Source organism: Ochotona princeps, chromosome 5, assembly GCF_030435755.1.
Source record: "Ochotona princeps isolate mOchPri1 chromosome 5, mOchPri1.hap1, whole genome shotgun sequence".
NCBI classification, from domain to species: domain Eukaryota; kingdom Metazoa; phylum Chordata; class Mammalia; order Lagomorpha; family Ochotonidae; genus Ochotona; species Ochotona princeps.
The window spans coordinates 101,438,337-101,465,629 of NC_080836.1; the positions used below are offsets into that span (position 1 = coordinate 101,438,337).

The 27,293-nt window shown below is 50.6% G+C and overlaps 1 protein-coding gene across 2 annotated transcripts; it reads right to left on the reverse strand.

The window, feature by feature from the left end:
* Nucleotides 1–277: 277 nt before the first annotated feature.
* On the reverse strand, nt 278–25,410 carry SLC16A14 (solute carrier family 16 member 14). 2 transcript variants are annotated; one of them, XM_058665094.1, is made up of 6 exons: nt 24,967–25,410; nt 17,020–17,291; nt 10,550–10,693; nt 4,980–5,960; nt 2,478–2,502; nt 278–475 (listed from the first exon to the last, which is right to left on the reverse strand). In XM_058665094.1, exons 2-6 carry the CDS (start codon nt 17,276–17,278, stop codon nt 472–474), a joined length of 1,413 nt encoding a protein of 470 aa, XP_058521077.1. In that variant the 5' UTR covers nt 17,279–17,291; nt 24,967–25,410; the 3' UTR covers nt 278–471. The 2 variants fall into 2 exon arrangements, with proteins under 2 accessions (XP_058521077.1, XP_058521076.1); XM_058665093.1 differs by lacking the exon at nt 278–475 and having other exon boundaries at nt 2,153–2,502.
* Nucleotides 25,411–27,293: the final 1,883 nt, after the last annotated feature.

Genomic DNA, 27,293 nt, shown 5'->3' on the forward strand with positions numbered 1-27,293 from the left:
CCTCAGCCACCTTTAAAGAGGACATTTATTTGGTTTCCTGTGAACAAAAATCACTGGATACATGAGGGGAGACCTATGAAACACGCTGTAAACACACGGAATCCCTCTGGCGTCTCCAAAGAGCCATGACCACCGGGCTCAACAGGAGTATTTGCTGTGATTCCCTAGGGCATTTTCTTTCAGGCAGTTTTCCACATGAATGTTGCAAGCAGGCTTTGTTCCTTCTTGTCACATGGGGACCTCTACTGATCCGGCAGACAGTCAACAGCCAACTGTACACAGTGCATGTGACGAGCTGTGAGGTGGATTCAGTAAAGCCAGGCTACTGAATGAAGCACTTGTAGTTATGTTGTTCAACCAGCAGCAGGTGCATCCAAGCACACTGGCTCTGTATAGCACCGTTCGCAGCGCTTAGCACTGCTTCTGCCTACCTTGTTGTGATCAGAAACCAAACGCCATGCAGTCCCATAGTCAGCTGCAAAACACACAATGTGGTTTTCAGTTGGATCATCTCAATTCTCTGGTAAGTATATGCAACATGGCCTCAGCTTCTAAGACGACTTTTATTAAAACAGAGAGCTGAATGCTTTAACAGCAGTCAAGCTATCATGGTGCCTAACGGGCCATTGGGTTGACCCCAATGGGCTATGACATGCAATTTGCTTATCTATAATAATTGACAGATAATTCTAGAATCACTGGCGGTAATAGCAAGGATGTGCACTAGCCATGGTTTTGTGTCTCCTTTCCATTAGCTGCCTTTGATTGTTGTTATTTTGGTGATGCTTTCATTAAATAACTCCTCCCAGTAGACATTACAATAATGGAAATAATAGAGAGGAAGCCAAGAGGAAACGTGTCCACTTAATCACTCGATAGCATCTCTGGGGGACTTGGCAAAGCGCAACCTAACTGGAACTGCTGGCTACACGTAGGCTTGGGGCAGCATTTTCTGATCCCACTCCTCACGGCGTTCCTGCCTCTAATTTGAAGGATAATTGAGACTGGGCTGTCTTCACTTTAGATAAATTTGACCCAAGACACTAATGAGAGTAAAGAATTCTGTGTGTACATCTCTGTGTATGTGTGAGTGTATAATGAGCACACTGTGAGTAGAAATGTAAATAATTCAAAATATGTGTAGACAAGTAAGGCAGCCAGAAATTTCTAAGTGGTTCCGGGAAGAATATTCTGCAGTCTGAAAAATGTTTGGCTTAGAAAAATAGACATCTTTGATAAAGGGAGAGCATTTATTGGAGGTCTTGGATCACAATCATCCGCTGTGTGAGATCCATCAGGAGAACTATTTTTAAACCTGTGTCAAGCTCAGGTAAAGGAATGATCTGTAAAATGCTGGGAGGCCGTGGAGAGTGGCTGCCGGGGACCCTCACCAACGTCAGGTGCACCGACTCCAGACCAAGGCCTTCTGCGCATCACCTCATGACCTGATAGTCTTGGATTTTGAATGAGCAACACGCTTTATAAACAGAGTCATCATCGAATTCTTGTGCTAATCAGCAGCTATCAACGAGAAAAACTCAGTAAAATGCTGTTAGAGATGCCAGATCGTGTTCAGAATATAAGACACAGGATGTGAGTAAAAGTGCTTGAATCATAGCCCTTGATTCAATTGTTTTGAATACTAATATAGCTTCCACTAAGGAAATGATTAGTGTGATTCACTGGCTGGGATTTTTTGCCTTAGGATTCAGTTTATCACTGGACAACTATTGACTTAGGACTGATGGCAAATGCCTTTCTCTTAGAAGAACATTTATAAATTGTATGCACTACTTAGAATCCTTACATAAAAGTATAAACTGCATTTCTTTAATTGCACGAAATGATATTATCTTTGAAATTAGAGCCCATCTTTGTTTTGCACTGGCAAATCAATAGCTCCCTGTAATAACTCATTTCCAAAATCCGGTGGCATTCTTGTGCTGGAAACCCATTTATCCAGAAGCTTTGCAGAAGTATATGGACACTTTGGTTTCACCTTGCGAAGAAGTAGTTGAGTTGAGGTTTTTATTCCCTGTCTGGAATAAAAAAGCTGTCCCTAAAACCCTAGCTCCAGTGGATGACAACTGAGTGGACTCTCCAGAGTCATTCGTGCCAAGCAGTCCGAAGGCTGTCACCACGGAGCGGGGCATCTCTGCAACGCACGCGGTCCTTCTTAGTGCCCAGCACCACCTCTTCCCAGAGAGGCACTGCTGCTTACCAACAAAGCAATGGCAATGGCCTTGACAAAATGCTTTCCCACCTATGTCACGGGCTCCTCACAGCAACCATGTGAGGTAGGCGTGAGTTCAACAACAAAATGCAACACAAAATGCAAACATGAAGGACGCTAAACATGTGCACCATCCATGTGGCTTCTTCTGGATTGTTCTATAATTCGAATGCATGGTTCAATGAGGAGAAAGAGCATTCCTACCATGTAAAGCAAACCACAAATATAGAAGGAAAAATCATACTTTTGTGTGATGTCATAGATCCACCCTACAAAACAAAAAAGATATTCAGTGCAAGGCAATGGTAAATGAAAGTCAAGAACACATTAATTGGCAATGTAATTAATGAAGTTAAATAATAAAAAATAATAATAATAATAAAAACTTAAAAATCCTATTAAAAAAAATTGGCAAAAAAAAAAAGAACACATTAATTGGCAATGAATGAATAAATGCAACTTAACCTCCTCCACCAATGAATAGCTCCTTAAAAATAACCACAAGAGAATGCAAATTAGCAAACCATTATAGGAAACAATAGGGATATTCTTCATAAGAATAAAAATGGATCTACCATATGACCCAGCTATCCCACTTCTGAGAACACATACAGAGGATATGAAGACAGCGAAGATAAGGAATCAACCTAGACATCCATCTCCTGAGGAGTGGATAAAGAAATATTATTCAACCACAAAATGAGTGCAGACCTGACATTTGTGACACAGTGGATGGAACTGGAACTCACTGTGCTACGTGAAATAAGTCAGACACAGAAAGACATATTCCGTTTTACCTAGGGACTGAACAAAGAGGGGCACCTGGGACTCGAACTGGCATTCCAGTATGGAATGCTGATTCACAAGTAGGAGCTTAGTACATTTTGCCACAACACTGGTCCAAAATCCTTGAATTTAAAAAAATCAGTTTTGTAAATTTATTTGAGAGGCAGAGTTAGAGAGGAGGAGGAAAGAGAATGAGAATCTTCCATTGGTTCTTTCCCTAAATGGCCCTGCCAGAACTGGGCCAGGCTAAAGCCAGGAGCCGAGAGCTTCTTCTGGGTGTCCCACAAGGGTCCAGGGACCCAAGCACTTGGGTCATTTGCCATTGGTTTCCCAGGTGTGTTAGCGGGGAGTTGGTTCAGAAGTGGAACAGCCAAGTCTTGAACCAACACCCGTATGACATACTAGCATTGCAGATAGAAGCTTAACCTGATATACCACAATGCCAATACTAGATTCTTATGATTTCTTTCTTTTTAAAAAACAGGTTTATTATTTCTATTGGAAAGGCAGATATACAGAGAGAAAGAGAGACAAAGATCTTCCATCTGCTGGAGCCGAGCCAATCCAAAACCAAGAGCCAGGAGCTTCTTCCAGGTCTCCTATACAGGTGTAGGGTCCTAAGCCTTTGTGCCATTCTCTGCTACTTTCCCAGGCCACAGGTAGGAAGCAGGAAGGAAAGTGGAACACCCAGGACATGAACTGACTCCCATATGGGATCCCGACAAGTGCAAGGCGAGGGCTTTAGCCACTAGGTTTCTGCGCCAGGCCCTAGGTTCTTTTTTTTTTTTTTTTAAAGATTTATTTTTATTACAAAGTCAGATGTACAGAGAGAGGAGGAGAGTCAGAGAGGAAGATCTTCTGTCCGATGATTCACTCCCCAAGTGAGCAGCAACGGGCCGGTGCTGCGCCGATACGATGCCGGGAACCTGGAACCTCTTCCAGGTCTCCCACGCGGGTGCAGGGTCCCAATGCATTGGGCCGTCCTCGACTGCTTTCCCAGGCCACAAGCAGGGAGCTGGATGGGAAGTAGAGCTGCCGGGATTAGAACCGGCGCCCATATGGGATCCCGGGGCATTCAAGGCGAAGACTTTAGCCTCTAGGCTATGCTGCCGGGCCCCAGGCCCTAGGTTCTTATAGTTTTAAGTCACTAACTTTATCACAATTTGTTCCAGTAGCAACAGGAAACTAATACAAGAAAACAGGGTTGGATCCAGCTCACAGAAATGTTCTGTGGAACCTAAACATGGCATTTTGGAAAATCTGGAAATCCTAACTACAATGTCAAATGCCTTGACTTTTTCAGGGCATCAGAAAGTCACGGCAGATCTGGCAACAGCTCCCAGAATTGTTTGGTTATGGAAATCGGTCCGAGCTGGGAACAGGTCATCCTTTTCTTGATGGCTCAGGGGCCTTCCAGCATTCCACCAGTCCCACCAGCTTTCTCTCCATGCCGTACCAGTCTGGCCATTGCATCAACAGGGATAAAAAGTCTATCTACAATCTAGGGGCTGGTGTAATGGAGACTCCAGTATCACACGTCAGGATGCTGGTTCTAGTCCTGGCTGCTCCACTTCGATTCAGCTCCCTGCTAATGCACAGGGGAAGCCAATGGAGAATGGACAATTACTCAGGCTCCTGCTGGCTACGTGGGAGACCCAGCTGGAGTTCCTGGCTCCTGGCTTTGGCCTGCTCCACCCTGGCTACTGTGGCTATTGTGAGGAGTCAATCAGTTGGTGGGAAGTTCTCTCTCATTCATTCTGCCTTTCAAAGAAGTAAATAAATCTCTTTCTTAAAAGTTTACACTCTATGTACAGGAATGGACTTTTGCTTACTAAAACCAACGGATGTGAAATGCAGGGGTTAAGGATGTGAAGAAAAACGTAGCATGCATGTACCTGACCTCCCCATGTGAATGAGGACACAAGTGGTACCACGCACCCCAACACGTGGGAGTGTTCACCTGCAAAAGGAGGTCCCAGCAACGCCGAGATGCCATTAGCACAGATGATGATGCCATAGGCGTTGGGCAGGTGTTCGATGCCCACCAGGTCCTCAGTGACCACGGGCATGAGGGAGAAGTAGCCACTGGAGAAGCCTATGAGCGCGCAGACTACGGCCAGGCTGGCGTAGGTGTGCGCCAGCGGCAGCGCGAGGATGCACAGGCCCAGGACGAGGTTGGCCAGGAGGAAGACGTTCCACGCGCTGACCCAGGGGACGTCGGCCACGAGGCCCAGGAGCACTTTCCCCAGGATGTGCACAATGGCGATGATGGACGTCAGCGGGAAGGCGTCATTCTGCTCCGATAAGTTGTGCAACTGCACGATCTCCGGCAGGTGGATGAACGGGATGACGAAGCTGCTGTAGGCGAACAAGGCCCAGAAGACGAAGGCCACAAACATGCGGTTGCGGAAGAGGGAGGCCGACCCAAAGCAGCCCGAGGACCAGTCCCCGAAGCCCTTTCGGACGTGCACGGTGAGCTGGCTCATGGCTTTCAGGAGCCCCACGGCCTGGGCGTCCTTCCTGGGCCCCGCCTGATCTGGGCCCTCCTGGCCTGGAGGGTCACAGAGGGTCCCCAGCTTTCCAGGTCCGCCCTCAGGCTCTTCTGTCCTGCCCGGGAGCCCTCCTGACTTGACAGATTCCGTGGAGCGAGCTGAGGAGAGGGCGTGCGGCCGCGTCGCTCCGGGGCCCGGTGTGTCCCTCTCGAGAGCCAGGGGCCGCATGAGCGCCCCGCACACACACAGGTTGAGGCACACGGCGCCCTGGATGAACATGGCATTGCGCCAGCCGTACTCGGAGCACAGGTACTTGAGCAGCGCCGTCATCAGGAATGTCCCGAAGCCTGTGCCCGTGGTGCTGAGCCCCTGGGCCAAGGCTCGCCTCTTCTCAAAGTAGCGGCCCACCGTGACCACGGCAGGCAGGTAGGCCATCCCACTGCCGAGGCCTGCAGGCAACAAAGCAAGAGCCCGGGGTGAGCGGTGACAACGTGGGGTCAGCAGGTGTACCAGCCTCACCTCCCAGGAACCTAACTGCGCTGTCGGTCTCCAGCAGGGAAAGAACCCGGATGACAGCAAAGCAGCAAGGCTGCAGAAGCGCCTGCCGCAGTCGGTTCCCAGCAGCCCCTCTCTCTCCATTTTCCTGACTGACTTGGCAGCACTGGATTCTCCATTCCCGTCAGACCCTAAGCCTCACACAGGCGCCAGTGCGGCCAACCCCACCCTGCAGGATGTGGCAGGGACAGAATGAACGTCTGGCCTGGTGGCACAGAGCAGTCTGGGATGGACTAGGGTGCAAGGAATGGCAGGAGCGGCTCTAGGCTGATCTGTGGGCACCTCAGGAATCAACACACGCATCCCGTCCATGGCTGTGAGCTGTCGAGGGCACAGAACGCCAGCTCTGAGCTGTGCTGCATTGGAGGAACCAGCCACAGCCGCTATGTAAGATGCAGTGCTGGCAGGGAAGGACGAGAGCCTGTGTAGGTGCTTTCTGCAGCATTTGGCCATGACCCTGAAACCACTCTTAAAAAGGAAGTCCCTTTGGGGCCTGGAGCGATGGTTCAATTGGCTAATCCTCCCCTTGCAAGTGTTAGGATCCCAGTGGGTGTTGGTTCGTGTCCTGGCGGCTCCACTTCCCATCCAGCTCTCTGCCTGTGGCCTGGGAAAGCAGTACCGGATGGCCCAAACCCTTGGAACCTTCTACCCATGTGAGAAACCCAGAAGAAAACTCCTGGTTTTGGACTGACTCAGCTCTGGCCATTGTGGCCACTGGTGGAGTGAACCAGCAGATGAAAGATCTTTGTCTCTCCTTCTCTCTGTAAATCTGATCTGTCTTTCCAACAGAAATAAGCATTTTTTTAATGAGGGGACTTCATAAAACACAACTATGTAATGCACTAGCTGCTTGGAGGTGGTGTTCCTAACTCCCAGACAAAATCGCTCAGGCCTCCAGGCAGCACCAGGCTGTCACCCCCGTCCTCCAGGCCTGCACCAACATTGTCTCCAGCATCATGGAGATGGTTCCAGAATGACCTGAGGCTGCACGGGGAGCAGAGTCACCATCCACGCTAACACCACGATACTTCCCCCCTGGGCTCCTGTCAAGGGCCAGACACTTGGCAGCTTTTATTGGATTTAGTTCTCACAATAAACCATTCATGCTTCCCCCCAGCTTGGGGCTTCTGCAAATTCAGAGACTGGAGTGGGAGGACTACTGCCCCCCACGCAGACTCACGGACGGTCCAAGACCCCACAGCAGGGCGTTGAACTGAGGACTGGGGCGGCAACTCGGGGCCAAGCTGTGGCTGGGGCCCTTCGTACGCCCCCTGCTGTTCCTCAAAGGGAACTGCTGGTTCCCAGGCTGTCACCCGGTAGCGGCAGCTGAGGGATTTTCTAGAACTACCCAGGAGAAGCTCTGGCATCCGCCCCAATGCCCTCGTTCCGCCCCTAAGCGAACCAGCTGCTGAGTGGCTGGCAGCGGCGGGGGAGCGAGTGAGGCCTTAGCCGCAGGGTGCTGTGTTCCCCGTGAGGAGCTTGCGGGAGCCAAACGGCTGCAGCTAACTTCAGATCAGACCTCCTGACTAGCCCACATAGGGGGCGATCTCTAGAACCCGAAGATGCCTAGAAACCTCATTTCTGGAGGAAATGTCCACCAGGGGCAGCCGGGCTGACCAATTGGCTGACTCGGTAAAGTTGAGACCTTTCCCAGATTTGATGTTATGGAAACCCAGTGTGATGAGGGAATTCTCTCTGAGAAATGAAGCCCCCCACCGTGAGGGCGGGGGTCCTGCAGGTGGCTTGCAGACAGAAGACTCCTGCCCTTGTCTCCTCCTGACTGGTCATAGTCTAAGGGAAGCCTGCCAGGGTGGGGCCTCTGGATGGTTAAAGGAACCTCCACCCCACTTTCCTTATTCTGTTGTCTTCTCCTGTGGTTCTTAGCTATGACAGTGATTGTTTCATTATGTGTAATTTTCAAGAAAATTTCTTATTCGAGAGGCAGAGAGGGAATGCTCCTACTTGCAGCTCACTCCTCAAATGTTCATAACAGCCAAGGTTGGAGACAGGACTCCATCCATGTCACCTGTGTGGGTGACAGGCACGCAGGTGCTTGGGCTATTACCTGCTGCCTCCCAGGGAGCTCCTTAGCGGGAAGCTGGAATCGGGACTAGAGGAGAGACGTGAACATGTGGTATGGGATGAGGTCTTGGGAAGGTGGGGGTGTGATGGAGAGAACTCAGATGGCTTTGGGTTTAAATCCTACTTAGCACCCTATAAGGAGTCACGTGACCTTGCTGAAGCCAGCTAAACACTGGAGGCTCAGTCTCCCATGGGTAACTCAAAGATAACTACGCCTGCTGCATTGCATGGTGTGCGTGTATGTGTGTGTGTGTGAGAGAGAGAGAGAGAGAGAGAGAGACAGAGACAGAGCCCTGGGTAGCAGCAGCGAGTCCATTGATGCTGGTGTCTTCTCTTTTATAACAGGCTCCTTGCCTAATGAAGTAGCTTCTAATCAACAAGGTGGCTTAATGAATTCTCACACTCTCATTACCCAGCTTCATCAATGATCTGCTCACAGCCAATTTTGTCATCTCTTCTCCCATATTGTTTTGAAGTGACTCCGAAACATGTCATTTCATGCATCCATATTTTAGCATAAAGCTCCGGACGTAAATCTTCAAATAGCTTAATCATCATATTATCCCAAGAAACCCAAACAATTCCTTGATACCACTAAAGACAGCTGTTCACTTTCCCCATATCTCCTCACTGACAACATTTTTCAAACACTTGCTCACATCAGCTTCCCATTACGCCTTCGCCATATTTGTATAATAGCTCACATTTACCCAGCATTCTGTGCCAAGGCAGTGCTAGGTGCTTTATACAAAACATCTCAGAAAGGCATATCAACAACCTTGTCTACAGTTAAGAAATTTGTACACTAAGGAACTTGCTCCAAGCCACCAAGACAGTACGTGGTTAAAAAGTAAAGGCCACGACACATGTGTTTGATATCTTGAATCAGAGGCCTAGTTCAGTTCTGGCCTCTTTCCTTCCAAGCCAGCTTCCTGTTCACGCACACCCTGGGACACAATCTACCACAGCTCAATACCTGAGTGCCTGTCACCCGGGTGGGAGATGGGGTGGTCTTCCAGGCTCCTGGCTTCTGTCTGCCCTGGCTCTGGTGTTGCAAGCATTGGGGAAGTGAACAAGTGAATGCAGAGCTCACCTGCCTCTCTGCCTTTCAAATAATAATAATAAAAAAAATTTAAAGGGCTAGTATCCTACACTCCAGGTCCCACCCAGCTTCCTGCTAAGGGCCTGGGAAACCAGTGCAAGAGGGCCTTAGTCCTTGGGGGAGACCTGGAAGAAGCTCCGAGCTTCAGACTGGCCAGGCTGTGGTGGCGGCATCCATTTGGGCAGTGAACCAATGAATGCAAGATCTTTGTGTAAACTCTGCCTTTCAAATAAATAAATCTTAAAAAACAAAAACAAAGACACCTCGCACTCTCATTCTAACACTTGCTGTCCGTTTGTAACGTACTAGGCAGCCTGCTGGTGTGTATTCAGAAGGAGGGCCCGGGGCAGCTCTTTGGCACTGCCAGGGATGCCTGCTGTCCCACAGGGCAGAGCCCGCTCCTCTGCTAAGAAGCACCCTGGCAGGCAGCAAGTCAGGCTCCAGGACTTGGGTCCCTGCCCACCCATGAAGGAGGACCCAGGTTGAGTTCTGGGCTTCTAGTTGCAGCCTGACCCAGCCTTGGCTGTTACAGGCATTCAGGAAGAGGAGATCTCCCTCTCTCCCTTTCAAATAAAATGAAAACAAATACATTAAAAAAGAAAGCAAAAGTCGGCCTGGGTCAAACTCATTGAAATACACTTGTACGAGGAAGTCATCTGTGTGAATCTGTCCACCGTCGATTAAGGAAATTACGGCTGGGAACATACAGTGCAGGCTGGATGGGGAACAGCACCGCCTGGCAGCCAATTTTCACCTGTGGGTCCCTGGGGAGTGACACCTCTCCACCCTCCAACCCCCCACGGTACGCTTCACACGGTTTTATTAATTTGAATTGGGCTGAAGGAGTAAATGATCATTCTGTGATTCAAGCTGGATTCTACAGCTATTAAATGAGAGAATGTTGTCAGTTACCTTAAAGTTAGCCCATTTACCTATGACTGCCTCATTGCTCCTCTTTCTCATTTCTCGAAGGAAAAAAATGGGGGCAGCCAGAGCCAGGTGAGGAGAGTGTCTTTTGGCCCCATTAGGAGGGTGAGGATATTCATTAGGTTGGGTTTTCAACTGCAGGCGTATTTAACATCTCGTATCACAACAAATTTCCTGGAAGGCGGGGTTAGGGTGGCGTGGGATGGAGGAGACAGGCGGGGTTAGGGTGGCGTGGGATGGAGGAGACAGGCGGGGTTAGGGTGGCGTGGGATGGAGGAGACAGAACGTCCCTTTCTCTACAGTGAAATCCCTTGCCAACATGCCCAACAGGAAAATTGAAAATCAAGTCAGCCAACAAATGGATGTGCTTACCCGCTGCCACTCCGAAGGTGACGAAGAGAGAGTACACGTTGGCCGCATAGGCGCTCAGCACCCAGCCCAGGGAGTTCACCAGCCCTCCGAGGATGGCCGTCCGGCGGCAGCCACAGGTGTTGATGAACAAGCCGATGAAAGGCCCTGCAAGAGCATCAGAAAAGGAGCTGAGCCCCTGCTTGCTCAGAGCATCCCCCGTGAAGACAAAGAACAGAACCTTCCCCAAGCTGTTACAACCAGCCTGCAGGTGCACCTGAACCAAGCTGGAAAACTGAGTCTCTGCTGATGCTTAAGGGTAAAGCAAACTCAGGGAAAACCGCGCGGCGGCACAGGCAGCATTCCCACACAGCGGCAGTTGGCTGCACCTCTGTGCAGTAGCTGAGCCCGAGACCCACGGAGGCTGGGTCATGCCCTCTCCACGTGCCAGGGCCTCCGTCCTTCCCTTCTGGGCTCATCTGCATGTACTATCTAGCCTCTTGCACCTCTGCAGTTTGGGGCTCCAGATCCAACAGGCTCACAGGGAAAGGGCTTCTCAGAATTCTGGTGGACACCCAGATGCAAACCAAGCTGGTGTGGCCTTGCCGTCGTGGCTTCGAGCACGCTCAGTCAGTCGGACTGCACAGGCGGTGCGCGCTTGGCACAATGCGGAGACTAGGAGTCCATGCAGATGTGGCGGCAGCATGCAGCAGGGGGACAGGTGACATATGCTCAACCTGTGGAGGACTCCAACTGTCCCCTGCTGCCTCCAGTGGGACTCAGCAGCAAGAAGCTGGAGAGGGAAGTGGAGCAGGACTGAGGCCCAGGCACTCAGCTCCCGGCTGTCGCTTGACCATTGTGCTGCATGTCTACCCCAAAACCAGATGTTCTAGTCTTGACTTGTCACTCTTGACTCTTTCCTGATTTGGTGGTGACTCCCAATGTCGCTGAAGCTGAACGCTTGCCTAGTGAGGGACGATTTCTTGTTCAAACAGCAATCCAGCTCGTAGTGATGCAGCGTTAGATCGTACTTAATACTCAGTGAGATGGCTCGTTTGAAACATCATGTTGTGTTTGAATATTGTTACTTACATAATTAGGAAACTCTATATTCAGGTGCAACTGTTTCAAGATAAAAACTTATTGAACTGTAAGGTGCCCCCCTATTAGCCCAAACTGAAATAAAATTTTCCTTTAAGGTTATGACTATATGCATGTGCATATTTGGGTACACAGGCTGCTAATCAGTTTACTTTGGTGATAAAGAGTATTTAATGTGACTAATCTTATTGCATAGAGAGTATATTAGGTATATCTAATGTGAGTAGTACCCATATTTTTTATTTTCTGCCAACATTTTTCTTTAAAAGTATGTTTTGGGGCCTGGCATTGTGGCATTGCAGGTTAAGTGGTTGTCTGCAATACCAGCATCCCATATGCTCCTCTTCTGACCCGGTTTCCTGCTAACAGCCTGAGAAAGCAGCAGAGGACACCCAGTGCTTGAGCCCCTGCCACGCACGTGGGACACGAGGAAGAGAGTTCCAGGCTCCTGGCTTAGCCTGGCCCATCCCATCTGAGGAGTGAAGCAGAGGACAGAAAATTTCTGCTGCTCCCTCTCCTAGCTCTGTCAACTTGACTTTCAAATAAATAAATAAATAAATAAATAAATAAATCTGAACAACTTTTTGAGTGTGAGAGTCAGTTTACAGAAGCTGCCATCTCTTGCTTTACTCCCTAAATGTCCGCAGCAGCCAGAGTCGGGCCAGGTCAAGGCTGGGTGCCAGGAACCCAGTTCAGGTCTCCCGTGTGGGTGTAGGGACCCAACAACTTCAGCGGTCACCTGCTGCCTCCCAGGATGCAGGACGGAGCTGGGACATACATCCCACTCTGTGAAATGGGAGCAGTGGTCTGGACTGCTAGGTCAAACACCCTCCCATTTGTTCTTATTTTTCTAAACCCACAGTGACTTGGCTGTGCCAAACTTGGACAAACGGGCAGAAAGTGGAACAATGCACAACTAGTGGCTGTGTGGTTCAGAGCTGCTTTAGGATGTGACTGGTCAGCGGATCACAGACCCGTAGCACCTGTTTTCTGCATTACAGAAAGGGCCTGGAAGCAGGCTTTCTGAGGTCTTGCATGCTGATGAAACACTGCATGAAGAAGGTATTTGAGCAGGATCAAAGGAAGACATTCCCAACTCAGGAAGGAGTCATGCCTGGAGGTGCCCTGTACAGGATCACTCCTTCTCAGGTGGATTGTGTGCTGGAGCTTCTGCCTGGCGGGCAAAGGCAGGCCTCGAAATTCTGTGACTCTTCCAGGGGCAAATCATATACATTAATAAAAGGAATTCCAACCCCAGCGTTCTGACTGTGCTTCTTCTCCAAACTCGTGCTGAGTTCCGTGAGAACAGGAACCCCGGAGCATCATGCAGCCGAGTTGGGGCCAAGCCTTGGCTGCTATAGCAGCTTCCGAGGGAGAGCAGCCTCTGTCCTCACAGGCAGGACTCCCAGCCTTGCGCCACCTCCCACATCATGGCATCACACTGCTGCCTAGGAACACCCCCGTAAAGTCCATCTGCTTGGCCTACACCAGCATCTGATGGGCTGAACCACGTGAGGCTAGCCTCAGCAGTGCTCAGGAATGTAGTTCTTTTGAGCTCCGGGTGTCCTGCGGTGATTTGAAGTAAAGACTAGAAAGCTTCTAAATCAATGGCTCTCTGCCATGGCTGGGCAGTGGAGTCACTCAAGGGCTTGGAGCTCCTCCCAGCAGAGTACAGGGGCAGCCTGAGCAGCATCTATGGTCCTGCTGTGTTGGCTGAACTGAACACCACTGCTCTAAACTTACAGAGCAAGTGGGTCATCTGCTGTGCCTGTGGGTCTTCAAAATACTCGCAGGAAATGCGTATCATGACAAATGAGGCAAAGGCCTCTGGCTGCATTCCCATAGGAGCACTGCTTTGGGTCCCAGCTGCTCTACTTCTAATCCAGCCCCCTACTAATGCCCTGGGAAAGCAGCAAAAGATGGTCCAAATTCTTTGGTCCCTGAATCTACATGGGAGATCTGGAAGAAGCTCCAGGCTCCCAGCTTTGGACCACTCTAACTAAAGCCTGGTGAAGCTTACTGGGGGTCATTCTGACTAGGCCATGGCACTCACTGGTGTGTGTGAGAGCCAGGCCTGTGGTGGGCTGTGTTGGGCTGCAGCACCCACCAGTTCACATGTGGTTTGGGTGAGGAGGCAGACTGACCAGGTAGCTAAAATCACCAGCATGTACATTGGCTGATGCAGATAATGGATTGAACCATACCCTGCACTAGATGCCACACACAAGTCAAATCAGGTCACCCCAGGTGAGGTTTTTTGGGAGACTCCCCATCTAGATCACTGGATTCAAATCCTGGGCACAGGGGAAAGTCACAGGATATGTGGTCTGATTTTGGCATGCATGTTTGGGATTGGGCCTCCTCAGTTGCTGATGCCTATAGAGTGGACAACATGCCCAGATGCACACGGAGGACATGACATCCAGCTTGTCTAGGCCAGCAGACGATGTTCAGCGCCTCATCCCAGAGAATGGAAAGCAGAACAGGTTAGACCACTCTCCTGGCCAAGCTTTGCAGCAAATGTCTGGCTCTGTGGACTTGGTGAGCAATAGACCTTGGAAAGATTTTCTTAACCCTGGTGCAACAAAGTCGACAATGTCTCAGAACTACCAAAACTGCTTGAGTAACACCCATGTGGCCTTCCCTTATTGGGATCTTTAAAGTGTCACCAAATGGCTTTCAACTATTGTAACACAATCTATGAATTTGGTTTTTTTAAGAGATTATGTGGATTAGATTAGGATGATAAGCAAATAAAATGTGGAAAAAGGCAATACATGGTTATTCATTGAAAATGCATTTTAAGTTCTAATTTGATTATAGTAGCAAGTGTGAAGTGGTCCTACACTCACTGGCTGTCACCCTTCAGCATGTCACTTCCTCTCTCTGTGTGCCGCATGCTCTGTCACAGAAAGGGGTCATATTTACAACATGTGCTTGGTGTGTGCTAAGAGCCAAAGAGAGGAGAGTTGTCCCTGCTGTCTTCAGGCCTGGAAAATTTCTATTGTATTGCTTTAGTATCAATGGTGCCCCCATCCCTCTACCCTACCCTGAACCTGGAAAACGTGGGATAATGAACAGAAATGAGAGCAGAAAGTCCTTTCCATCAGGGTGGCTGTAATTTCTGAGCCCCAGGGCAAAAGATATTTTCATCTGGCAGGGTAGTAACCCTTATGAAGAGTTAGGTGCACACTGAATTCTGGCCACAGTCCCTGCCCGGCTAAAGATGGCCTCCCAGGTCACCATGACCAGGACTCAGGTGTTTTTATTCTGAGCCTCATCTTCAGAAGCATATCCAGAAATGTCAGGACTGGTTTCCACTGTTTGTTTCTGTAGAATTTGTAAAACAGTATGTGAAGCAACCTTATTGGATGGCTTAGAAAATGTTGGGATATTTCACATCCTGGCCCTCTGTGAGCTGCTTTTTTTTTTTTTTTTTATCTTTTGCAGGGACTTCCTAAATCGAATCATAATTTTACTCCTTAAAAATATTTTTTAAATGTGAAAAAGTGGTCCCGGTACAGTGGCCTAGTGGCTAAAGTCCTCACTTTGAACGCACCGGGATCCCATATGGGCACCATTTCTAATCCTGGCTGCTCCACTTCCCATCCAGCTCCCTGCTTGTGGCTTGGGAAAGCAGTCGAGGACGGCCCAAAGCCTTGGGATCCTGCACCCATGTGGGAGACCTGGAGGAAGTTCCTGGCTCCTGGCTTCATATTGGTGCAGCTCTGGCCATTGTACTCACTTGGGGAGTGAATTCTTGGACAGATCTTCCTCTCTGTCTCTCCTCCTCTCTGTATATCTGACTTTTGAATAAAATAAATCAATCTTTTAAAAAATGTGAGAAAACCTGGTTCTAAATGAGCAGTTTTCTTCTTATAGCTTATTGAGAAGGTGCAATGACATCCACCATAAACCCAGAACAACTCCCCGTACCTAAAAGCGTCTGTATGCACTTCCAGGTGACTCACAGGCCTAGTTCTAACAAGACCGATGTAGGTAGAAGGGATCTGTTCAACGTTACACATAAAAAAGGATTTATCAGAAGTCTCTGCCACATAGTGTGGTGTCCTTGTTTCATTTTAAGAATAAATCCCATTAATTCCCTCTGATATGCACACACACACACATCTTGAAAAATAACATTTGTTCTTGTTTTCTGTCATTAGCACCATCAGTGTTACTAACATTGTTTGAATTAACAAAAATAACAGCGATTAAATGCCAGACAAGGCCAACAACTCTCTGAATTGCATTCAAGCAATAACCGCTACCGTGGAAATGACGGAAAAAGCGGATCTCCAGCCAAGCACACACATGCCTATCTTGTACATATTCTTACAGAATCAGAGAGTCAGGAGGCCAGAGGTGTTTCCACTATAAAATGCAGTGAGGGCATTTCAAATTTAAAGTCACCTGTGGAAGTATGGCATTTAATTTCAAGTGAAACAACCCAAAAAGCAGGAGGGTGTGGTAGGGTCAGAGGATGGTGAAGCGAATGAGATAAAATTCAGTACAATAATGTAAAGGCAGGCACCAGGTATACAAGAGATGCTTATTAAATATAGAGAAATTGTTTGGCTCCTAAAGAGAAACACATTGTAATAAATGCATTATATTCAACACTTCCTGATTTAGTATTGCCAAATAAATATTGGTCACACAGATTGCCATGCTATATGTTTAAACAGCAAATACAAAAATATATATTGTTATTATTCCTTCCTGTTAGCCACATCAGTAACCTAAAAACAGGAAAGAATTCCAGGCTGTTGGCTTTGGCTTGGCCCAGCCCCAGCCCCAACTGTTACAGGCACTAGGAGGAGTGAACCACAGAACGGAAGACCTCTTCGTCTCTCTACCACTGTGCCTTTCAAATCATAAATAAAATACAATTTAAAATATGACAATTGTTTCATGTCTGGAATATTACTGAGAGCAATACTCTGAAATGCAAGAAATAAAACACTTAAAAAAACAGAGTTTGCGGCAAAAGAGAAATATTAAAATGATCTTTATTTAAAAAAAAATATTCCCAGTGTTGAAAACATTTCAAATAGTTATGCAAAGACACACAATTCTGTGTGATTCTACTTATGTGGGAGACCCAAAGAGTCAGATTTAGAGACACAAAGTGGAGTGGTGGTGGGCTGGGGCTCAGGGACAAGATCAGCAGATGCATCCTGGTGACAGCACCAGCAGGAATGCACTTTGCGACCCTCAACCATGCACCTCAGATGGGGCTCAGATGGGATTTGCACCTTACTTTCCTATGATAAGGACAGTCTCAGCGCCAACACGTGGCAGCCAATGTGTCCACAACGTGCATCATGATGCGGTGCGAGCAGCCGTTTCCCCGTGACTCAGCCCCGCGGGGCCCCACGCAGACATACCCACAATCAAGGTGATGCCCATGCTGAGAGAGCTGACCCAGGCTGTGAGGCTGCGACTCTGCCGAAACTCCTCCAGCCACTCCACGTTGAGGACGCCCAGGGCCATCTGCGAGCCCATGACCAGAATGTGCACGAAGAAGGAGGACAGGACCATCACCCAGGCCCACCCGCCATCAATGTCCGGGTGGGCCTTGAGCGTCTTCTTGGCCTTGGGGTCATCTTCAAAGTCATACCCAACATCTTCATGGCTTGTATACATTTTCCAAGATTTTCTGAAATACAGACAAGAAATCATCAATTTCAAAAGGTCTTGGTTTTCCTGCTGACATCATAGCAGTCCCTCAGCTCCATCAACGTCACCAGGCAGGGATGCTCCTAACATTTCCACCAGACCAATGACTTAGGGAGCCTGCGTCTTCTTTGCAGCCCCTCCACAGGTGAGGATTAGAACCGTGGAAATAGACTCAGTGAAGCAAAGCAACTGGCAAGATTTCCTGGCCAGCATGTAGTGTGGCCAGCTGGGAACCAGGATTTGAACCCAGTTGTTCTGTCTCGCTTACAGGGATGGACGCAGACAGGTGACAAGATGTGTCAGGGAAGGAAGACCTGGCCTCGGCTTCACCTTGGCAGAGGATCTGGATTAATTTTTTAAGCATTATTTATTTTACTGGAAAGGCAGATCTACAGAGAGAAGAGAGAGACAGAGAGAAAGATCTTCACCTGCTGTTTCTCTCCCCAAGTGGCTGCAATGACCAGATCTGAGCCGACCCAAAGCCAGGAGCCAGGAGCTTCTTCTAGGTTGCCCACATGAGTGCAGGGTCCCAAAGTTTTGTTCTATCCTCTACTGTTTTCCCAGGCCATAAGCCAGGAGCTGGATGGGGAGTGGAGCAAGCGGGACATGACCTAGTGGCCATATGGGATCTCAGCACTTGAAGAGGGAAGATTAGCCAACTGAGCCCTTGTGCCAGGTACTCGGTCTTAGTTTTGACGGGTGCAAGTGTTCGCTTTGTTCCGTACAGCCAGGATGGGTTGATGTCAGAGGGACTGACTCAGAGGAACCAGGCTCAGGAAAGACTGATAAAGTGCAAGACCATTTTTTTTTTTTTTTTACTTCCATGGGAGCTACGGCTTTCCTATAAGGACATTATATCTACCTACCTCTGATGGTACAATGTATCACACATTGTCGCTCACCACACACACCCTGCTTCCCAGCATTTACCTGGGAAACAGATTGCATTGCTATAAAATGACAAAGTAGGAAAATGGGCTTGAGAACTTCAGTTACTAATGATACACAGGATATCAGGAGAGAGAGTGCCAGATAAGGAGTTGGGGTTTCTCTTGTATGGGACAAGTGCCCCGCTCGTCATAAGGAGATGGGTGCTTTGCACAGAGCTGTCTCTGAAGATGTTTGGACAGGAGGAAGGAGGCCAGAGGAAGCTAAAGGGGGGGCAACATAGGGTAAACGGACGGGGGAGGCTTATGTCTTTCTGTTTTTCTTTTTTTATGGAGGGGATGAGAATTAAGTGTGGTGTGTGTGAAAGGATGAGGATGGAGGCTAGAAGCAAGATGAGAGAGAAACAGAGGAAAGAGAGAGAGAGAGATAAGTGGTGTTTAATTCTGGAGCTAGACGGCTGGATTCACCCTGAGACTGCAGAAGGGAGGAGGTGGCAGGGGGCAACTCCCTGGTGAATGCTGGAAAGGATTTGAAATCTGCTGGATCAATTTCTCTGGCCAAGCAGAAAATGAGATCCCTGGCTGAGACCGAGGAGGGTGGGGGCTCCCTGAGGGCCCTGGTACTCAGTATGTGGAGGAGACTCTTGCTACAACAAGTAGAACTGACACTGGGGCAGGTCCCAGGCGTGTAGCGCTGCGGGGCTGTGTATAGCCCAGCACCAAGGACAGAAGCAGAGAGTCCTCAGTCCAGAGTTGGCAATAAGGGGAGCACGGCTCAGGGTGATCCATCGGAGCCAAGGATAAGCAATCGGTGGCTTTCCTGACAGCAGGCACCGGCAAGATGCTCCCCCCTGGAAACACATCTCAGAAATGGCTGCTTCCCTTTCCCACTCCCACCTCCCGGTGCCCCTCTATCCAGGGAGAGGTAAGAAGCCAGTCCTCCTTAGGGACTTCCACACCCCTCCTAGCTCTCATCAGAGTCCAGCCCAGGCTGCCCTCCTTGGGGCCCTGGGCTGCTCTCTGCTCAGCTGCTGACAGCCTCTCAGTCTCCTGCCGACCCTGCCTGTCCCTCCTGCCCTTCCCAAGTGGCTTCAGTCCCAATAAAGCACTTGCAACCCCTTCAGCCACTCACTTCCACTCAGCCCTCAGTTCCTGGCTCTCGGCTTCAGCCTGGCCCAGCTCAGGCTGATGTGGTCTCTTGGGGAGAGAACCAGTGGGTGGGAAATGCCCTCTTTCTAACTCTGCTTTTCAAATAAATTAAACAAATCTTTAAATATTCAATTTAATACTGAATCTTAAAATAGTGATTTAAAAAAATCCCAAAAATACTTCTAATAGTCAATATCAGAGTAGTGGTTTTATTAGTCAGTCATGGGCCCACTAGATCACACATACCTGCTTTCAAAATTGAAATCTTCCAAGGCACAGAAGGAAGCATGCGTGCGGGTAACCAAGCCTGGGGGCCACGCGGGGACTTGTGCAATAACCCCTTTGTTGGTGGTATCCACATCATGGATTCATGCGTGAAAAAGCAAAGTTTTGGAGGAGGGATTTCTTATAAAAAATTCTCCCCTTTTTTAGTTGAATGGTAAAAAATGATAAATAATTATAAATCAACTTAATTGTAAGGAAACAAAACTATGTCTTTTTTAATATATCGATTTATCTATTTTGAAAGGCTGAGTTACAGAGACAGAGAGAGAGAAAGAGACAGAATCGTCCCTCAGCTGACTTGTTCCCCAAACAGCCTAAAGGTCTGCTGGGCCAGGCTGAAGCCAGAATCCCCAAACAGCCGTAACGGTCAGCTGGGCTGGGAGGAAGTCAAGATCCGGGAGCTTCATCCGGATCTCCCATGGGTGCCAGGGGCCCAGGCACTTGGGCCATCTTCCTGCTGCTTTTCCCAGGCCATTAGCAGGGATCTGGATTGGAAGTGGAGCAGTCAGACAAAACAAAAACAAAAAAACCAGAAGAACCAGTACCTACATGGGATGCTGGTGTCACAGCCATCGGTTGAACTATTTACCACAGTTTCTCTTATTAGTGCCTCATGCCACAAAGTAACTTGGTGGTTAAATTGTAAGAGAGAGAGAGAGAGAGAGAGAGAGAAGAGAAATGATTCAAGGGCCACTTCTCTTGGGAAAGCTGTGTGTGTGTGTGTGTGTGTGGTGTCTCTGCCATTACTCCCAAGCCCCATTCTGAGCCTGGATGAAGCCGTGCAAGGTGAGGCAGCCCTTGCTGTCCTAACGGCACTGTGGAAGGGCCCAGTGCACAAGCCCAGCAAGATTCAGAGTGGAGAGCTGGCAGTCTTCCTGTGTCCCCACGGCTTACAGGCAGAATTCCATGGTGCCGGCAAGGGGAGCTGTGGGAGGAGAGGAAGGCAAACTCTGCCACGTTCCCAGCAGAGACGGCTCCTGGGAGCAGCTGTTTGGGGTCTCCCCCCTTTGTCCGGCAAGCATGTAACTCCACAGCGGACAGCATCCGGGTGCCCTCGCACTCTCCTCCTGGTGGCTGAGCCAGGTTCCAGGTGGAGGGCTCACCCCCAGACACAGCCCCTCCTTTATAGATGCCCATGGCAGGCCCTAGGTGTTTGTGTCCTTGCTTCTCAGCAACTGGCAATAAACTGGGTTCCTGCCACCCTTTTAGCTTTGCTTCATTTGCTAGAGCAGCTCCCAGAACACAGGGAACATGTGCATGTACACCCTATTGCCAAGGATCTTCCCAAGTCTGCGGATGGGGAGACACATGCCCAGAGCCAGGCACTGGTAGGTAGGAGGATGAAAAACCAGGCCATGGTGAGGCAGGGGCCAAAGGAAAGCAAAGCAGCCTTGAAACAGCCCGGCACCTTACACAATGCAGTCCTGTCCATGCCCCTGAGGCCCTGAGAGGTGGCCCCAGCCCTCCCCTGCCCCCTGCTGTGCAGAGTTCCTCAGGGGAATCTTCTCTGTCAGGCACCAAGCTGGCTGCCCAGGCTGATAACTCGGAGCAACACAACCTTGGCATGGGAGAATCGTCCCCCCATTTCACACCCAGGAAGCTCTTTGTCCAGAAGCAGGGAGTGTGAAGGGAGGAGAGAAATGAGAAGCAGAGCCCACCTTCTAATTAACCTCACTCCAGAAATCTCCTGGGCACACCCTTTCAGGCTGGCCTGAAGAGGCGCGTCTCACTTCTGCCGGATGCATGACCTCGTGGCGCCTTGTTCAGTGCTATGTACCCACAGACTGTCTCACACCTGAAACTGCTTTTCCTACAGGGAGACAAGGGCTTCCACTCCAGACATGAGCATCTTCAGCAGGGGTAAGGGGCCGGCAGCGCCTTGCCCTCTCCATCATGTCCCGCCCCGTGCCTCGAACCCTGCAACATCCCACTGTCCAGAAGCCTCACCCCTGTCTTTGTGGGTTCTTCTGCAGGCTTTCATACACCTTGTCCTTGGATGTAGATAACTGAACAAATGTGACTGTACCCAGAGGGGCTGACCCAAGGCTGCTGGGAACCCAGCCAGGCCTGCACATTCGAGATCTTCATGGCCTCCCCGTACAGTGTTCCTTCCTCCTGCGTAGGACGTGGGAGTCCTTCTGCCATGGACACCTACTGGTCCACCAGCAGGCAAGGTGCGTCAGCACATGTACATGTCTTCCTAGTTTCTATCTCTGCCTGGGAGAAAATGGAACAGGCCAGAGAAGGCCAGGAACTGGGCAGAGAGATTGCTTTCCTAAGCCTCATACACCCCGATTTTAACAAGTGGCCTGTGTACTGTTCTAGTACACAGGAGTGTAGTAGGACACTAGGAGTGGGGACCTGTGGATAGAACCAAAACATGTATTGTCACAGAGGAGAGAACCAAGCAAGTTGGCCTGCAGTAGCAGTGGCCTGCAGTTAACAATGTAACCATGTTCAGCTGTTTAGTAAGACCAAACAAGAGAACTTGGCATCTTCCAAAAGGCCATCTACCACAAAAGAGCCTTTGAGATAACCATAAAAATGTTATTGTTTCTCAACTCAGGGGATGAAATATTAAGTGCTTTTCTAAAATGATGTTGCGAACTTCATGTTCTTCTGAATTATTTATTGGTAGGGTTGAGAGCTGCAATCACCATCGAACAGCGCTTGACATTCCTAGTTTACTTATCCATAAATAATATAAATAGCACCAAGTAGTGTTAGATGAGCATGTTTTACCCAAGAGACACAACGGTGTATGTCAAATATGGGGTCAAGCGCAGTGTGTGGGTGGGGAGTGCAGAACAAGAAGTTGTTTGAGAGCCTCAGGAGATTCCTACAGAGCTGTGGAAAAGAGAGTCCCTGGCATTTCACACTTACATCTCCCTAAAAGTGGCCTGAGGCCCAGAGAGACAAGAGACAGGATGGTACTGGGAACTGGGAATCACCCTACCCCTCCCCCGCCCTCCCCCATGTGGAATGTTCCACCTTGTTGCATATCCACTGATCAAGTACAGTTGAGATTCCCTCTTTGCAAGCATAAACTAAACATAGAGTCCAACATCTTATAGTCCAATCTAGTTAACTGTATCACATAATACAATGTAATCAATGAATAAAAAAAAAAAAGAGACAGGATGGTGAGAGCTCTCAACCTTAGGCTCATCCCCCAACTGTCTACAACAGCTGGGGCAGTGTGAGGCTGAGCTGGGAGCCCAAAGCTCAATCCAGGTGTCCCGCACGGCTGGCAGGGACCCCCTCCTGCTCCCAGAGGCTGCAGTAGCAGGAAGCTGGAGTCAGGAGACAGCGGTGGGTAGGGAAGGCATGCAGTCCCACAGGGGATGCTGACACTTAACTGGTGTCAATCCCCCTAGGTCAAATGGCTGTACTAAGAGGTGAGACCTTAGGAGGTGATAAGATCCTGAGGGCTTCACCCTTAGGAGGGGGCTCAGCAGAACTTACAGGATTCTTTAGGGAGGCAGCCAGTGCCTGAGAAAAGGATGCCAATGGATAGGTGTCTCTGTCCTATTCCATCCAGCACAAGGCTCCTGCAGGAGAGTTAGTGAGGGAAGCCTCTCTCCTGCCAGCTCACCTGAGCACACAGCCTTCTCCTGCACAGACAAGAGAGGACATCTGGGCCACCACTCCAGAGCACCGCATCTTTCTCCAGCCGGTGGCCTTCAGTCTCTCCACTTTCTCCATTCCTCTGGCACTGCAACAAGGTTAGCCTTGAGTTAAGGCACATAGTGAATGCTGGGCATTTTCCAAGGATCATTTGACGTGTAAAATCTGAGCATTCTAGGCCCAACTGCGCTTGGAGGCGCCACATACACTGTCAGGGTCTCTCGCTGCAGAAGGCGGTAGATGGCACCGGGCAGATGATGGCACCATAGCCTGCCTTCAATGCTCCCAAAATGAGAGGTCTCAAGCTCGGGCTTACGACATCCCCTGCGTGGGAGAGGGCTGGATAAACCAGTAGAGGTTGAGTTGGGAAATAAGGTTAGCTACACCTTTATGCAAATAGGCAGATGCAAAAAATTAAAGGATCTTTGTTGCGAATACTGGCTCAGTTTTCTGCTGGCATGCTGCGGAAGGTCTTACTGCTACGTTTCGTCCATTTTTAATCTGGCCCTTGTCCTCGTACATGGCCCACTGTGAACTGACTATCACCCAGTCTCACGAGGGGGCGTACCCTGTGGAAACTAAAACCACAGTCACCCTGGCAGCAGGGTCTCCATCAGACGCAGGTGTGTGATTTCCTGACAGGTACTGGGGCGCTCTACTCTGGCAGTGAACGGAAATGTGTGGCGAAGTGGAAGCTGAAGAGGCAGCAGCCTACTTAGGCTGGAGAGCCGGGCTTACCGAAAGCAGCCGGGCTCAAGCCCAGTGATCCGGCAGGGGATAATGAGCAGGCGGGTAAACGCTCGCAGTGGCTGGTCCCAGCGTGGCCTTTCTACAGGCGTGGACATTGAGCTCTGTGCCTAGCGTGAGCCAACGCGCCTCAGATATCAGCATGGCCAGCGGTGACCCCGGGCTTGCAGGAGCCCTAACCAGTCTCTCCCAACCCGCACACCGCTCCTCCTCCCGGTTCTTCCTCCTCTCCGACGCGCTCACTGCGCAACCCAGAGAGAAAAGGGATTCTTCCAATCCCGAGTCACGACCGGGGCCCGCCATCCTTGCTAACCCACTCCATCCAGCTTCTCCACAGAAAGCAAACGGCTTCACCGGCAAGCAGAACTGAGCTCCGGAAACGTCGCCAAGGCCTTGGCAGCTGCAGAGCAGCCCCGAGAGGGCGGACCGGAGGCCTCTCGACCCCGCGCCCCGCGGGACGCAGCGATCAGAGTCGCCAAGCTGGGGGACCATTGTCTTCCGGCCTTGGCCTCGGCGCCCGCCCCTGGCCTCCCCACACCGGGGCCCCTCAGGGAAGCCGGCGGGTAGACTGGCCGTAGTCTGGAAACGCCCAGCAACACCCTCTCGGCTCGGCGGCTCTGCGTCCCCATCCCTGTGCAGTCTGAGTGTCGCGCGCGGGGCCTCGACAGCAGCTGGGCGGCATCTAAGCTGGACGCAGGTGCCCGGTCGGCCGCCTTGGGCAGCGAGAGGAGCGGGTCCCCAAGCTCCGCCCGGCGCGAGCCCGGGACTGCACCTGCTCCCGCCAGCCTGGCAGCAGCTCCGGAGCTACGGGAGGGACCGCCTGGCTCCTCGCCCCGCTTCCCCGGCCAGCCGCCCCCAGTCGCGGTGATTCCCTGGGGGAGGCAGCGGCGCCGGTACTCGCCGACTCCGACCTGCCCCGGCTCGGCTGCAGCCCTGGGCCCGCGGCCTCGGGATACTCACCGTCCGCAGCGCGCCGGGCCGCGGCCTCACTCGGTTCCGGGCCCCGACCCCCGCGCTCGCGGCCGGGCTCCGAGACCCCTGAGCTGCCGGGCGCAGAGGGGGGCGGCAGGGTCGCCCCGCATCCTGGAGACCCGGCGGCGGCGGCAGCGCGGCCCTCGGGCGGGCTCCGTGCGCTCCGGCAGCGGCTACGGGGCCCGGTACGCGCCGCCTCCGGGGAACTCCTAGCCCGACGCCTTGGTCCACAGGGCTCTGAACAGGGTGCGTTTAGAAGCGCCCGCGCCTAACCCGAGCTCCGATCCAAAGACTGCAATTGCGAATTTCCACGCTCTTTCATTCCGATACCGGCTAATTCTGGTTTGGCAGGAGAAGAAAAAGCCCAGCCCTGCAGTCACCTCACAGGCACACTCTGGTGGCCGGTTGAAGTTTGTCGCTTTGGCCGAGGCTCCCTCCCGCTCAGCTGCTTTGTAACGAGAGGAAGCCGGAGGAAGCTCCCGGGGCGGGGAGCCGGGGGCAGGTGGGAGGGGAGGGGCTCCTCAGATCCTCCCCGGGGACTCCGGGCGGCGCAGCCAGCCCGCCACGGGCAGCCGTTGACTCGTTCTTGGCCCAAGGCACAGAGCATCCACGGTCCATTGTCGCCTGGCCGGGCGCCGCCTAGCCCGGCGGCCTCCCAGCATCTGAGCATGGGCGCCGCGGTTCCCGCATCCCAGGCGCACTTTGGCGCGGCTCCGGCGGCGCGCCCAGCGCGAGGCTGTGCGGGTAGGAGTTGTCGGTGTGTGCGTGGTGAGGACTGTGGAGAAAGGAAGCCAGTGCTGCGCTGGCTCGCCTCACCTGAAAGCTTTTGTCTGGGTTTTCTCTCTGTGTAGTAGCTGAAAACGACAGCAAGTGCTTATTTCATGGCTCTGAAAGTCGGGAATTTGAAAGGGGGCTTAACGGGGCTGCCGTCGGGGTGTCTGTCCCTGGAGGAGTCTGTTCCTCCCAGGTGCTCCTACTTCCTGGGCTCCTGGCGGCTTCGCCCCTGCCTCACACCCACATCCCTTTGTCTCCTGCGTTCTGCCGTTCTTCCACCTTTGAGGGCCCTTGGGGTTACCTCTACTTGTCTGTGGAGCCAAGATGGTAGCCCTGTTTTTAAAATTCAGCCAACTAGCTACCTTAATTACACCTGCTACCAAATTGTCGCCTTACCAGCAACATAGTTACAGGATCCAGACATTAAGAAGAAACAAGAGTTTTGTGATGAGAGATTTTATTTATTTTTAAGATTTATTTATTTTTGAAAGGCGGACATATATATATGTGTATATATATGTGTGTGTGTATATATATATATATATATATATAGAGAGAGAGAGAGAGAGAGAGAGAATCTTGCATCTTGCTGGTTAACTCCACAGAGCTGGGCTAATTTGAAGCTAAGAGTCTGCAGCTCCTTCCAGGTATCCCATGTGTGGGGGGCCCAAGGCCTGGCACCATCATCCATTGCCTTCCCAGACACACTAACAGGGAGCTGAATTGAAAGTGGAATCACACTGGGGCTCCTATAGGATGCTGGCACTAGAGGGGCCAGGCTCTTAGAAGTTCTAGATCAGAGGGGAAACTTCAGTAAGAATCTGATGCCTGAAAGATCAGGCAGGAGCCATCAGGATGTGAGCAGGAAGCTCATTCCAGGCGCTGGAACAGCAGTTGCTAAGGCCACAGGGAGGAAGTCATCCCAAGGCCTGCAAGACCCTAGAAAGAGAACTGAGTTTTGTTGAGAGGTGGGAAGCCATGAGAGGGTATGAAGCAAAGCGGGGACACCAACAGACTGACGTGTGCCAAGGCCCGGTTGACAAAGGGGCAGACTCTACAGGGGAACAGGGGCTGAGCGAGAGGCGGGGGGTTATCACAATAATCCACATTGGGGACCCCAGCTCAGCTGGAGCCATGGCAACAGAGGGGCTGAAAAGGGACCAGACTCCAAAGAGAGAGCTTCTTGTGGAACACAGGTGGAGGGCAAGAGTGAGAAGACAGAGGTGATATCTGGGCTTTGAGCCAAGTGACTGCATGGGCAGAGCTGCCACTAGCTAAGCTGGGAAGACTGCGGGAGAGCTGGTGAAGGGCCTGTTAGGAATTCAGGTAGGGACCAGTCGATACATCGTTTTGCTTTAATATGGCTCACATAGTCACACAATGGAATATTACGTAGCACTCAAAAGAATTAACCACTTCAACACACCATAATTTTTGAATCTTAGCAATGAAATACTAAGTGGAAAAAATGAACAGTACTTATTTTCATAAAGTTTAAAGTGGTTTTTAAAAAGCAACAATTTTGAGGCAACTGTATAAAT